Consider the following 14,677-nt stretch of genomic DNA (forward strand, 5'->3'; position numbering starts at 1 on the left):
AAAGGTGCCTAACGTTAAAGAGATTATCCGAATGTCATCGTAAGACTGTCTTACTAAGACACATCAGGCATCAGTGATTCAACTGTGTACAAGCCGTCTCCACGCCAAGCGATAACCGGGAACGATTTCCGTATGTAGCCTGTCGTGCTGACAGAGTGACAATTGCCGTGTAATATCCCAGTGGTAGACTTTGGCTCCAGTGACCATCTTCATTCGTTGTGGTTGTCGCGAGAATGGGCCCGTAAACATTGTTCAGCCTTTTCGAATGTTAACAGTTAACGAAGGGGCACGTGTGTCGTCGCCATAACTACCAAGTCTCATATAAAGGAGATATTCGTTGGCTGTCCCATTTCCGGCCATGTTGATCCACAACAAGGGTTCCATTGTGACCTTGCCGTCCAGCCTAAGATCGGAACGAAAGTCTTGAAAGAAGAATCGGAAAGAACCCGGGCATCTCGAATGTTATGGTGGAGTTGTTGCTCATTGGTAAGGACAGAGCCAATTCCCCGAAAGCATTGGTTGTTGCAGTTTGGCTGTCCAACATCAAACCGTTTGTATCTCTCAGAGTAGCATAGAGTCATAGACTGGTGCATTAGGTGATCGAATCCCATGTCTGAGCATTCCTGGATAACCAGACAGCTCTTACTCCTCGCTCTGCAAGCAATCAATTGATTACGGATCGGGGAAGAAACCGGATGCCTACAACGGCACCACAGCACGTTTATTTCAACGCTAAAACAGCTGTAAAATTTGGGCACTGCTTCGCTATAGGAGGATACTTGAAAGTACACACCAAAACCTGGCAATACCATGGGCGACGTCGTAGCAGTAACCTTTCTGATCTCCCTAACATGATATCTCTTCAACCATAGATTGACCATTTCTCCCGGAATTTACAGTAAAGCACTCACCTTCGTTACAAGTGTCAGGGCAGACTAGCCTCGGGCAATGCTGTGGCACAACAGAGACATCTTTTTGATTGCATTTGTAAGCAGCCTTCACCCTGGCGACATCCAACAGACAGAGGCCATATTGTTGGCCCATCCAACGAGGCGGTGTATTGACTCTTGGCGCAATGGCCGGTTTGTCGGGGCTTTTGGATAATTCCTCACCGTAATGCAGCAGCGACTCTAAATCATAAGTAAGGCCGAAGCCCGAAGGTGGCCATTCGAGGCAAGTTTGTGGAAGTTCCTTTCGTGGATATCGGTCACCATGTTACCGGGCACTATGTTGACGTAATCGTCCCGATCCGGTCGCCTGTGTTCATGGAGGAATCCCAGCGCGTGCATAATCTCGTGCTGGATGGTTCCGAGTGATAAACAGTGGGCATGTAGTTTCATTTTGGTGGGATGGCCGACAATGCGGCGGCATTGCGGGCAGTGTTTGCCTTACATCTGGTAACAACGGTTACTCGAGGAGGTTCCAAAGGAAGCTGCGATTACAGAGACGCAACGTGAACAGGTTGCACTGGCGTGAATCCCGTGTGAAGCTCGATTAGGATGTACTGTTTCTGGGTTGCGGCGCGTTTCTTGAATGTTACGCAGCCGCTGACCCGCCATTCCAGGATTCGCACTGCACTTTCGATTAGAGTTCTTGGTTCGTCGTCTGGAAGTTTAAACAAGGATAGCACCTCAATCGTAATGCGGAAATAAGAAAATGTTCGCGAAAAGTTTAAACTGATTCGCCACGATTTTTTTGTTTATATGGAAACAGTACCGTAACGGGAACGATGGGCTTTGGCAAATATATGACACTCCAGTAAAGTATGCAACAAAACCTATTCACACACAAGAACTGTTTAATATTTACTACCTTGTAAAACGGGCGCAGTTGGGGTAGCAGTATCACGCTTACATCTGTTTTGCGTCCCAACAAGTTGTGACCGACATATTGCTGATTAGCAACCCAAGCCGCTAGCCTTGTATCCTACCAGGCAGCAACGGCAAACGGGATCGCCGTCAACGAGGAACCTCTTCCCGCCGGCTTCAGGAAACTATTTAAGAGGTAAGCGCACCCGCTTTACAATTAGTCTAGCAATAAAGGACCGAAGTAAAACCAGAAGCGTAGTGTACTGCATAAGACTCAAAATTAATAAAACCTCATTCAGCTGCAGCACGGAAAACAGTTTCCTGAACGTGTAAATAAAAGGTGAGCATAGTGCAACATAGTCAGCAGACCAAAGGGCATGATTTGGAATCGGTCTGCCTGAATCAGCCTCCACGTTTCCTTTTAAAGCGATTACATTCCTAAACATTACTTACTGAAGGCTGATGGGGAGTGAAGCAAAGAGACGAGAATTTTGTCAGAAATTTGAAATCAAAGGAGCCTTGTAAAACTCCAAGTTCGAAGACTTTATTGACACATGGACATATAGATTCAGCAGCGAATTCCATTATAAGCGATTGCAATAAACAATAAAGCTTGTCTAAAACGTTACTAGAAGTCAAATCTTTTTTCCCTGTTTTTCTGTGGACCCGACTTTCAAGCAAGTACATAATTATTAAAAGTTAACCTTAATAGTTCTTCATTTGTCGTATTCTTCTAAATTTTCGGTACCAGCAGGGTAAATATTATAGTTTTTCTGTTAACGGTTTTCAACAAAAATATTTTTACGTGTGCTGATGTTTTATTGGGTGAGTCTACAGGTACAGTACCCCCTTTTGCGCCCTGTTCTGCTATAGGCACCCCTTATCTATCAGATAATTCTTGCACCCCGGTTTTTTTCCGCGGACTATTTACACCTGTTTCTAGTTTTTTCCCAGATGGCTGACGAAGACTTGACATGGGCAAACATTCACACAAAAAGGTATACTATGCATTCCATCCGACAATGGGCCGGTTTTTGCTGATTGGCCGGCACTGATGGAATGCGTACGGTATCTTCCACGCGTACGACAATATCGCCCTTCCGTGTAGTTTACTGCATCTGGTGCGTTTTGGGAATCTGAACTAAATTTCAGTTTCTAAAACCTCTGCCAGCCAGGCACGTTGGGTGCAAGCTTGGGCGAATATTGCGTTTTCTGCCATGTACCCTTCCTGGGCCTTCCACAATTTAACACTGCCAAGCGCAGACCATCGACCTGCATTGATTCGTGCCGAGCAACTACCTCTGCACAACCGGAAACGTAGAGCATGGATAACTGAAGGAGGATGTGCTCCGGTAATAAATTATTTGACTTCTTTAAAATTCTCTAAAGTCATGAAAATTTGCCCTTAAAATATAGCAACGGTGAACAGGGAATGCCTGTAGCTTTCCCACGCGACAAATTGCAAAGATTAACTAATTGAAAAGGGGTGCTAATCCGTGTTATAGCCTAACTTGGTGCAAAAGGGGGAGCCTATAGCGATGGAACTATACACATATGACTGTAATTGTAGCTCTCCTGCCTGTGGCAATGGCTGCCGCTGCGGCACCACATCTGCCAGCCGACGCTGCTGTACAGCGCGGCGTCAGTCTGGTGACCTTTTTCCAGCAGTGCGCCAACCACGAGCCCACCTCCTCATCGTCAAGACCAAGCAAGGAGACGTTTTCGGGGCTTCTTGCAGTCACTGCTGGAAGAACCTCCTCCTGTTGGTCAGTTACGCATATTCATCATCCATTTTTTTTTCTTACAAATTCACATTTAGCAACGAGTCAACCATAATTTTTAATAGTGGTCAATAAATTTTGAAGTGTATTGGCTAAATGTCATGCAGGAGGATATTCACCGAAATTTAGTAGTGGAACGGCTAAAAATTCTTATGGATTTCCCTGCAAGTTAAGACGTAATCCTAACACATTTAACGTCTCTTTGGCTATGAATCTATGATCAATAAAGTTCGTGTTACATGTTTTTTCTCTTTAGGTTACATATTAGCGTAAAATGTCTTGATGTTATGCAGTTTTTAATTTCGAAGTTTTATAGGTATACGAACTGTAACTTAAAACTGGGTATAAAACTTTGCTTTGCAGATGTTTATACTGGCCAGATTTTTTAAGGAAGCAGCACTTCAGTTAAATCTGAAAATTAAAACGGAGTGCGAGAAATTTTGGAAAAATTGTGCAATTTTCGGAATTTTTTATTCTCGTTTGGTGAACTTTAATCGCAATTTGTGCACCAGTGTTTGTTGTGTTTCTGATTCGTGGGAAAAATTAAAACGCGATTTCCCGGCAAATACATATAAATGATATAATACGAAATTCCATTGACGCCGCAGTATTATGCTATCAATGACGAATTCAGCTATCGATGATGTCACATTTGTCGGCGCGATATTCAGCGCTTTGCATTATAATCAAACGCTGGCGTCAGAAAAAAAAACAGATACTTTTGCTTGGATTAACTCCATTATTCGACCGAAATACAAAATGTTAATTGAGCGCACATGTTTGGCTTATGTTTGCCAAAGCGGATGTGATGCTATTCTCCATTGCAAAAATGTTGCCATAAATTAAAGCGGACTGGTGCGGCAACATTGTTGTCCCGTTTAACGGCGTGTGTAATATATTGATCCTGAACGCTTAATTAATCACGTTTTTCCATGTTTTATTAATTCGTCACATCACTTCTCCATTCGCGATCAGTGACACAGCAGTGCTGATGCAGTGCTGATTCCGATTAAAATTCGCTAGAATATTTAACTGTTATTTTGAAAAACAAACAGAAAAATAAATAAGTAATAATTTCGAACAAAAATCTAAAATATCCTTGGAATCCTATAAATGGCAAAATTAGCAGGAAATTATGAAAAATGGCTTGTATGAATCAGAATTAATTAAAGCACAGAAAACCTTTGAAATCCAGAACAGCAAAGTTTACCAGAAAATTATGTAAAGCAAAGTTTATCAGTAAATTATGTAAAAATCATTTAGGTAAGTATAAATAATAGCACAAAGTGAAAACCTTTAGAACTCAGAAATGTACGTTTATTACCTGTGGTACAACGGTTATGCAACAGCTTAAAACAACATAATTTTACAACATGAAAATTTCATTTAACTTTTCTGCTCCTTCCATCGTTCCCAAAACTGATGCAGCGTTTCCTCGTTGTATCACTAGTGACAGTCTTTGACGTAGAAATTCATGGGAACGTCTTTCGCCTGTGTGTTGCTCCAGTCGTTTGCCCAATTCTTTAATGATGGCAATGGCTGACGGTCCCCATGGGCCCATTGTTTCGAAAGCAATTGGAGAAAAGTGTATCTGCCGTTTAAGTACGAGTACAACTGAGACTTCTTCTGTTCTGCTTCCACCGCAGCCGCACTTGCGTGAGTTGCTGTTTTCTTGATGTGAGAAGGGGCAACAGTGTCTACGCAAGTGACATCCCACGCTAAACACAACCCTCTCTGCCAGGCAAAAGTTGTGCATCCGTCAGGGCGTCGTTCAGACGTATGCGACGTGCCACGTGGCTCCAGTTTTGCCGGAATCCCAGCTGAAACACACGCGCGACAAACGATGTCGTTTAATCCACCATGTCGTGGGAGTCTACCAGCAGAGAACGCGCAAGACAGACCATGGTGTCCGTATTTGTCTACATGCTTTTGGCACTTCATGCATTCGTGGGGTTCACATATTGCAACTCCAAGTCTCAGACCGACGGAGATTTTCAGAGTATCGTCATCAAGGAGGTTGCCAATATGGGCAGAAGGCAATGCATTTAACCAGATGCCGGCTTCCGGTGTTGACTGGGCAAGAAGGCGGGCTTTATTAATTTCGTCGTCGCGGTAAATCTCCAGCAGCGTGGACAAAGATATGTTACACATTGGGATGTCCCAGGTCCTCTGTTGCTTACGGAAATTAGGTTCAGGCAGTTCAGGTTGTCGGGCGTTTTTCTTCCACAACTCGAGAGCGCCTGTGAGGTCGACGGCCGCATGTCCAGGTAGTAATAAGGATACCATATCGGATACGGAGAAAATCGAAGCCAGAAAGGCTGGAAGTGCTAATTCCTCCGACCGACGTATCCCAATACCGCCTCTGCAAACGGGAAGGCTAGCCTGTCGCCAACACGGGTAGTCATCATGAGCGGTTCTTACGTTGCACAGCGTCTGGAAACAGGAGCGTAACTTTTCATCTATCTCGTACAGTTTCTCTGGATACTTCCACGCATTACAACATCGTAACATGTATATGACTTTTGGCGCGCCAAGACAAAACCTGAGAAGGTACAACGCATGGTGACGTGGAAGCAGTTGAAGTCGCTCGCACATTCTTGTCAGTGTTGCAGCTTTTTCAATGAGCGATGGCCCAATCGCGTCATCCAACACGGGGGCTCCGAGCAGCGTCAAAGTGGAGCTTGATACAACACGCAGCTGGGGGTGTCGTACATTAAACTCAGCAGTCACATGCTGTTGGTTGCTTTCTGTCCCTCCGCAGACAAATAATTCACACTTGGCAATGTTGACATCCAGCCCGATGGAGTGTGCCTCTGCAATAATCCGATCAAAGTTGGCCAGCACACTAGCAGGAGAACCGCCTAACGTCCCGTCATCCAAAAACCATGCGTTGAGCTCCGTGGTAAGAGTGATCACTAAAAGGTGCAGAACTAGACAAAATAGTAATGGTCCCAATGGATCTCCCTGCTGTACACCGGATTCAGATGACAAATTATACTGGTCCAGGAACAGAGACGAATGATATCCGTATGCTGACTGTAGGAATGCACTGTATTCCGGGAAATGTGCATGAGCGGCGTTCAGCACGGCTTCTCTGGAAACTGTGTTAAACGCATTCCTAAAATCTATCTTCAAAATAGCTTTTACAGTCTCAGGATCAGACTCGGCGAATTTTCGGGTTCCGTGGACAATGGCCTCTGCTCCACCACGAATGTTGAATCCTAGCTGCAGTGGACAGAGGGTGGCGGTTACACGGTCGGCCACTTTAGTGCACACAATTTTTGCAACTATACGGCGCAGCGTCAATCCAACCGCAATGGGACGTAGGCCACCGTCTTTCTTGCGCAGGGCAATCAGTTTTCCCCCAAAAAAGGTCGGACGGATATCGGACGGTATCTTCCCGTTAACAACTATATTTAGCACAGATGCCAGAGCTTCACAGAATTGACTGCTGTGGACATCCATTTTTGGGCCTACAATGTCCAGAAGATGTTGCGGCCGCAGACCGTCTGGCCCAGCGGCAGAACCTCGTGGGAAGCTGTGAATTGCTGCAAAAACGTCTGCGGCAGATATAGGTGGCGCTGCAGATCCAGGGTCGAGCGGAGCCATAATGGGGGGCGTACATTTAGGGTGTTTCGTCCTGAGCTCATCGAGAACATCCGCATTAACAGCTGCGACCGAATCCGTAGACGAAATAACACGCATTGCGCCAGAGACAGATCCGTCGTCAATTTTGAGACCGACTTGACGAACGAGATCATCCTGACTGTTCCGCTTCTTCTTGGGGTTCAGGGGTGGCGGGGGTGGTGAAGCAGGGATCTCGATGTCGCGGTCGAAAAGATCCAGATTTTTCTTCACTGCTGTTGCCAAGGAAACAGCGCGCTCGGATTTCGTTTTAGCAGGAAGCCGAAGAGCGTTAGGGGCAAACGCTAGCAACTTTAGCCAGGAACTGCTGTCGTTCTGGCTCGCCACTCGTAAAAGGGTCCTCTGCAGTGAAGCTCTGGCGGTCGGTCTTGCGCCGTGTGGGATACGCCGCATGATTCTCTCTTTGGTGGGACGAAAATCTGGAGCTGCTTTGGGCGGTGCAGGCGGCGTAGGCGCAGCTCCGTTAGAGTTGTTACCCATGGCGGAGGGAGCAGATCCAGTTGGTCGTGATTTGCAGGCACGCATGTGGCTTGCAAGGCCAGCTCCCCTACAATACAATTTCTGACAAAAGGGGCAAGGTTCCTTGTCGGCGGCCATGAGGAATCAAGGATCTAAAGGAAAGCGACTGACCTGGAGTGATTGTATGGACGCTGGATACCTAGGAGGATCAGGCCCGCCGGACCCGTAATGAGGCACGGTCTCGCCAGTGAGAATCCGCACCACGTTTAGATCCTCCTGGCCACCCTTTCAACCAAGAGGGATCTATCCCCGATTTGGTGAACTGGGAAATTTAGTCACTTGCAAGTTAATCCACAGAAGGGGAACGCGACACAACACTGGTTGATATCAGCGCGTATAATCGATAGGAAAACAGGCTTTGCCGATTTTATAAAAATTTTATATAAAATCAGAATGAAGAAATAACGAGAAAATGTTTTGAATAAAATGGTGTCCCAAATCACCAGCATTACTGCTGGAAAAAAACATTGAACGAACCGAAGTTGAATTATTGCTGACCAGTGGCTGCTATTTGTACATGCTGGAATGTAGTGCAAGGGCTCTAATAAATGAACAAGGTTGTCGCTCGATGTCACTTACGGGTTTCTTCTTAGTTTGCCTGCTGTTGTCTCTAATAATAATATTATTTTCTGACTGGTTTGTTTTTTTTTGTAATTTTACTAGATTTTATTTTAATTTTGTAGATTTATTTTAAATTGTTTTATATAAATTGTGTCTATTATAGATTCGCATCGTGGACTGTTATTTATACGTAGGCATGAAAGTGCTCTTCCGCAGCGCCTTGGCAATTATCAAGATATTCCACCGCAATTCGGGTAAATTAATTTAAACTTTTCCAAAATTTATCAGAATTTTATTCAACAGCCGGCAAATTTTTATAGGCCAACCGGCATCACCTCCGAATTTATCGGCGGCCATCTCCTGTTTACTGCCGCGAATGGCCGCCGCACAGCAACAGCACGGAGCTGTTGAAAGTCGGCTTCGCGCTCTCGCGGCTGTCGCAGGAGCAGATCCTGCTGATTATTATTATTATTATTATTATTATTATTATTATTATTATTATGTATTGTTATTATTATTGTATTATTATTATTGTTATTGTTATTATTATTATTATTATTATTGGCTATTATTATTATTATTATTATTATTATTATTGTTATTGTTTTATTATTATTATTGTATTATTATTATTATTATTATTATTATTATTATTATTTATTGTTATTATTATTATTATTATTGTATTATTATTATTATTGTTATTATTGTTATTATTATTATTATTATTATTATTATTATTATTATTATTATTATTATTATTATTGTTATTATTATTGGTATTATTATTATTGTATTATTATTGTTATTATTATTATTATTATTGTATTATTATTATTATTATTGTATTATTGTATTATTATTATTATTATTATTATTATTATTATTATTATTATTATTATTATTATTATTATTATTATTATTATTATTATTATTATTATTATTATTATTATTATTATTATTATTATTATTATTATTATTATTATTATTATTATTATTATTATTACATCAAGAGCAGACAGCCCGTTTAACGGGACTTCAACATCTGGTCGGTAAAAGTAAAAACAGCATTAAGGCTACGACAGATCAACCATTCGGAGAGCAAACTTAAAAAAACCCACACCATCAACACTGAGTATCTGCATGTTAAATTTTTGTATGCGCTCAAAAATTTCCTTTAAACGCATGGCCAACGTCCCTTCTCCGATCTTCTTCTTCGCTTTGGCTTCGATTCTCTTTGGCTTCCGTAGATTGTACCGCGCTGTGATATCCGTGAAGTCAATCATGTCGACCAAGTAGTGCGGCGGACGGAACGCTTCGTGGTTGTAGATCTTGTACAACCATACTGCCTCGGACTGCTTCCAACGGTCGTACACCGGCAGGACGCGCAGTTTCTGGTACAGCTCGGGTGTTACCCGCTCTTTGTAATCAGAAATCGCCCGCAATGCTTTCCGCTGTGCTTTAGCCAGTTTGCCGCGCAAAGCCAAAGATGCCGGTGACCACGTGTCCGACCCGTAGTCGAAGTGTGGCTGCACACAGGCATGGTAAAGGCTCCTACGCTGGAACAGATCCAGGCCGTTTTTTGCGCAGTTAATCAATGCGATGCCGTAGTTAACTTTTCGCAGCACGTGATCGATATGCGTTCCCCATTTCAGGTTGCGGTCTATGTAGATCCCCAGGTATTTCACGTGCTTTTCTTCTTCTATCTGGTGGCCGTTGATTGTCACCACCGGAGAAGGCTGGCTGGATGATCCGCGACTACGAGCAGGTCATCAAATCTGCACCGGCCGCTGATCTCCTCAGTCAGAACAGCGCCACCGACCACCGCCCGCGGTGGCTAAAGCACCACCGGCGCAGTCTCAGTGTCCCGCTGCCTTTCGTCCCCGCCGAGTTGTTGCAGCGCAGCCGCATACTCAATCAAGACCAGGTAAAACGCGAAAAATGATTTAACCTAGTTTCTTTAATATTGGAATGATAATTATAATATTATTCAGTCGGAGGAGCACGGCGTCACGGCGTCAGTGGTGACCTTTTTCCAGCAGTGCGGGAATAACGAGCCGACCATCCTCATCGTTAAGACCAAAACCGACGACGTCTTCGGCGCCTTCTGCAGTCACAGTTGGGAGAACCGCCACCTGGGGGTCAGTCACCTGTGCTGAGCAGAAATTTATTCCTCTGAAAAAATCCTTAATTATCAGCGATCCTTCAGTAGTAGCTATAGATCGTAAATCATGAAAAATAATCGTTACAATTAACATTTAATCAGATATACGAGTAGCAGTTTTGTAGTGGACTGGCTTAAAAACTTCCATGCGTATGCCTTTGCTTTCCAGACTATGTGGTCATTGCGTAATTGCGTAATGAGTCGTTCAATGTAAATGATAAAATCCGCGTTACACTTTTTTTTTATTTTAAAATTGTCCATTTTCATTAGATTTCCTCATTCTGTGGTCCCCATATTTAGATAGTTTAAATAAACACTTTTGATATTTTTTCAAGGTAAAAATCTTAGTAACTTCGGAACCGGAGAATCCTTTTTATTCACGCTCGCTGTTCTCCGAGCAGAAGATCTACCAATGGGTGGGGCTCGGCATGGAGGTTACGCCCAGTCCCAGTAGCTGCCTGTTCATGGCGGCCGACTCCAACTGTCTGATTGTCGGCGGCGGCGGCGGATTCGGCATCCGCTTCGACTCCACGCTGGCCATGGGCCGCACCGAGGCCTGCACCACCTTCGGCAGTCCCGCGTTGTGCGACGCGCCCTCGGGCGACTTCCATGCACCGTCGTCGAGGTCTTCGGATTCGCCAATTAAATTCCCGAATTTGTCTGGAATTTATTTGGAAGTTACCCAATTAAATTTCCGAATTCATAAGGAATTTATCCGGAAAATTGTCCAATAATTTTGGGGGTTATCCGGAATTGTCTGGCCAATATCGAAAGAAATTGTCCAGTAAACTGGGGATTTGTCAGGATCGCGGAAAAATTCACAGCAATCGTCCAATTAATTTCGGATTTTTTTACAAAAAGATCCGGTATAATTCATAAATTATTCTGCATCAGAATGGCGACTGCGGAGAAATTGAAATAATTGGAATTGTTCTTTATTTCGAAGCGATGGAATTGTTCTTTATTTCGAATGTCAGGAGAACTCTCTCAGTTATGACAGACAGTTTTCCCGGAATTTATGATTATTTTTGGGTGGAAAAATCGCTGCGGAAATTTTTTCTGGAAAAATTCCGGGAAAAAAATTACTATTTTTCTCTTGGATTCGGGAGAAATTGGAAAAGTCGACATGTGATTAATATGTGCAGATTTTTGATTAATCTACCGTTGAAACCAAAGCAGTGTCCCTCATTCATACACACACAATTCAAGACAGTTCCTATTTCACAAAAACGAGACTGATGAATTTGACGCTGCGCTTTCGTGTTTCCGTTGGTGGATTGTCATTGGCCCGATTTTTGCTTCTTGTGTGCGTTATAATCCGCGCAAACATTCCACGGTGGATGTTGAGTTTTTTTGTACACAAACATTAGTCAAAGTGTGTCGCCACAATAACGGGTTGAAATGTGATGATTTAATTAGTTTTTGTCTGTTTGTGCGCTCCGCATTGGCCGCTGTAAAGGATCGCGCCGGTTCCTGTAACCTGTTGTACTGCTTTCTTCGCGTCTGTGCCAATGTTTTCCTACGGATTCTAGTCATTTTGTGCGATACGTTATGGTGCCCATGTAATGAAATAAACAGTGGGATATCGAATAAAATTATAAAGCCACTTATAAAGGTCATCCGCATTGAGCAGGTCCACCAAAGCACGGCTGCATTTACAGTAACATGGTTAGTTGGTTACTTCTTTTCTTTTCAAAGTTATGGCCACGTGCGTTGCACACATAAGCACGGATGTGTAAAGCAATAAGCGGCATGATATCAGACAATATAATATGAAATTTATATGGTTAAACACCGAAGTAATTATGCTTTGGTCTAAATGTTTGCGGTACTCGGTCGTCATTTCGTTGATGGCCGATAGATTAACTCCGTTAAACTCCGCCACGGTCCACGGGTTGCCCATATATACGATTGGCGGCATAATATCTCGCCCAGAGATTCTGACCGCGAATCCGCGATACAGTTCAACAACAGAATGGGAGTGGGCTAAGGCCCGGCTTGGTTCTCCCTTGCGGCGCCGCCGATCGTGTACACGGATCCGATAGGTGCCGGGCAGTTGCTTCTTGATGACGAAACTATCGGCATGCAATCCAGCATAATCGTTGTGAATCAGATTATCACCGCTCAGGCTCTCTCCCCGACATTCCACGCGTGTCCGCCGTGGGCTATCCTTCAGCGGCACTTCGACCACCAGCTCCGTATATCCCATCCTAAGACCAAAGAGAATGATCCGAATGTCATCGGACCGGAGCGTGACTTGAAGGCTTTAATTATTATTATTTATTATTATTATTACATTAAGAGCCAAATCAGCTCTAGAGCTGATTTGGCCCACCTTTCAGCTTCGAGATCTTTGAGTTACTGTAGTTTGGCTACTTTGAGGTACAAGAACGTTTCCGGCCGTTGCTCCAAAACGTTGCTCAAAAACGCTAATTCTTAGCCCTACTCACAGTCGCGTCGTAAACTGCTGTACGCCTGAACGTAAACCGCTTTGATTAAAGTTCGTGGTCCGTGTGGGTGGCAGGAGCGCTTTCCTCTGGGTCAGGTATGGTTAAACTCATTCATGTAAGAAGGTTCTTTCATTCATTGTGTGGTCCAGATGACGCACTGCTGTTACATAACGACATCATTTGGGATGTCGACACGGATGGGTTCAAGAATTTCCTCCCTTTAACGGGATTTCTCGGACCAGAAGGCTACTGGCCAAACAGTGGGCAAGGTATCCCCTATGAAATACACGGATTCGGTGAGAATTTATTATACTGTATTAATTTATTATACTTTATTATATAAGTAAAGTTTAGAAGTTTGCCAATGCACGCAAAAGTGCATTTTCCTAGTGTGAAAGGCGGCATTGGCATTGTACGTAAAGATGTACAGTAATCTGCTTCCGTTACAACAGCGGAGCTGATTATATCGAGTAACTGCGGATATTGCGCAAACTGATTTTGCACACTCGCGTAAACACGCTTCGGCCTTTGGCTTTCGGCAGCCACTACTGCTTTACGTTTGCCGACACTTGCTCGTTTTTTTTCGTTTTATTTCGGGGCGGCGTTAACTGCGCGGTAAAGGCCTAAAACGATCAGTGTGGTAAGGCACACCGCCATCGTGATCGGAAGACCTGTTGCCACAGCATCAAATAAAGTCGTATATAAGTGGAAAATGCCTTCATATGATCCTACAGCGAAGCAAGTTCAAGGTATTCTTAGAGAAGAAATCCCCGGCTTTTGCGATCTCAGCTACGGAGTGTGAAAAAGATAGTTTGTTTGTTGTTTGCTGAAGAATGTTGTTGTAAGCTGTGTATGTTAGTCTAATAAAAACAGCAACAGCATAGCAGCAGACAGAACACTCGTATTTTCGCACCGAAGACGGCTGAGGTATGCGTAAGACCATTATTTTGGGTCGTCGCTGAATTACATCCGATAAATCTTGGTGCATGTTTATTAGCAAGAAAGTACCGACAAAATGTCAAAAAATCAATACTGCATCTGAGCAGCAAATTCCTTAATCCAAATAATGCGCTCTTTTAACCCGGTCCATATGTAGAGACTCTGTTGTCGATATTCTCAAGCGTAGGGTGGTTGTCAGATTCGAAGCGAATCTCGCTGTGGTACGGTTGCTGAATACAGGGGCCACGTCTACAGATACGGTCGGCTGCAAAACGAAAGCACTGAACGCCGGTGCTAAAACGTAATTTACGTGGCGACGCCGCCGGCGATATTCTACTTACTGATAGTCCACAGGCAAATCGCCCGTTGTAATAAGCACCAGCCTATTTCAGACTGCACGGTTTGTGTTAGTTTCGGCTCCGGTTCCATGTGGAACCTTTGGTTCCGGGTTGTTTTACGTCCGCTCGCGACGTTAGCAGCTGTAACCTAGCGTCGTGCGGTGACGCGTAAAACCTATCTGCCTTCCGCGGATGCTTGCAACGGCTCAGACACATGAGTGAATGGCAGGCCAGCGTATGCTGCCCGTGGATCTTTTTTGAGCACTCAGACCGCCGACCGTTAGCAGGGTGGTCACGTCCTCGCGCGCACTCGCACTCGACCCGATTAATTTTTTCGTTGCTGTACGTGACCAAAGTGTAGGATGAAAACGGCTTCAGATCTTTGTGAGGTCCGCACAAAGATCTGAAGCAGTTTTCATCCTGCCAACGTACTGCATGTCTGACGCCGTGCGATTCTATGTACGGAGCCTCT

The 14,677-nt window shown here is 44.0% G+C and overlaps 1 protein-coding gene across 1 annotated transcript; it reads right to left on the minus strand.

Annotated features, from left to right (window-relative positions):
- Positions 1–672: 672 nt before the first annotated feature.
- Positions 673–7,714, minus strand: LOC129586034 (uncharacterized). Its single transcript, XM_055479015.1, has 2 exons — positions 6,302–7,714; positions 673–699 (listed from the first exon to the last, which is right to left on the minus strand). Exons 1-2 carry the CDS (start codon positions 7,712–7,714, stop codon positions 673–675), a joined length of 1,440 nt encoding a protein of 479 aa, XP_055334990.1.
- Positions 7,715–14,677: the final 6,963 nt, after the last annotated feature.

The sequence above is a fragment of the Paramacrobiotus metropolitanus genome, unplaced genomic scaffold (genome assembly GCF_019649055.1).
Source record: "Paramacrobiotus metropolitanus isolate TYO unplaced genomic scaffold, Prichtersi_v1.0 Parri_scaffold0000019, whole genome shotgun sequence".
Lineage (NCBI taxonomy): Eukaryota > Metazoa > Tardigrada > Eutardigrada > Parachela > Macrobiotidae > Paramacrobiotus > Paramacrobiotus metropolitanus.

Bases quoted from the DNA above. Each gene is read 5' to 3' on its own strand.
- LOC129586034 (XM_055479015.1), bottom strand. From the start codon at position 7,714: ATGGGTAACAACTCTAACGGAGCTGCGCCTACGCCGCCTGCACCGCCC. The intron at 700-6,301 runs GTACGACACCCC...GTGCCGTTGTAG, and splicing joins ATGTGACTGCTGAGTTTAAT to GCATCCGGTTTCTTCCCCGA.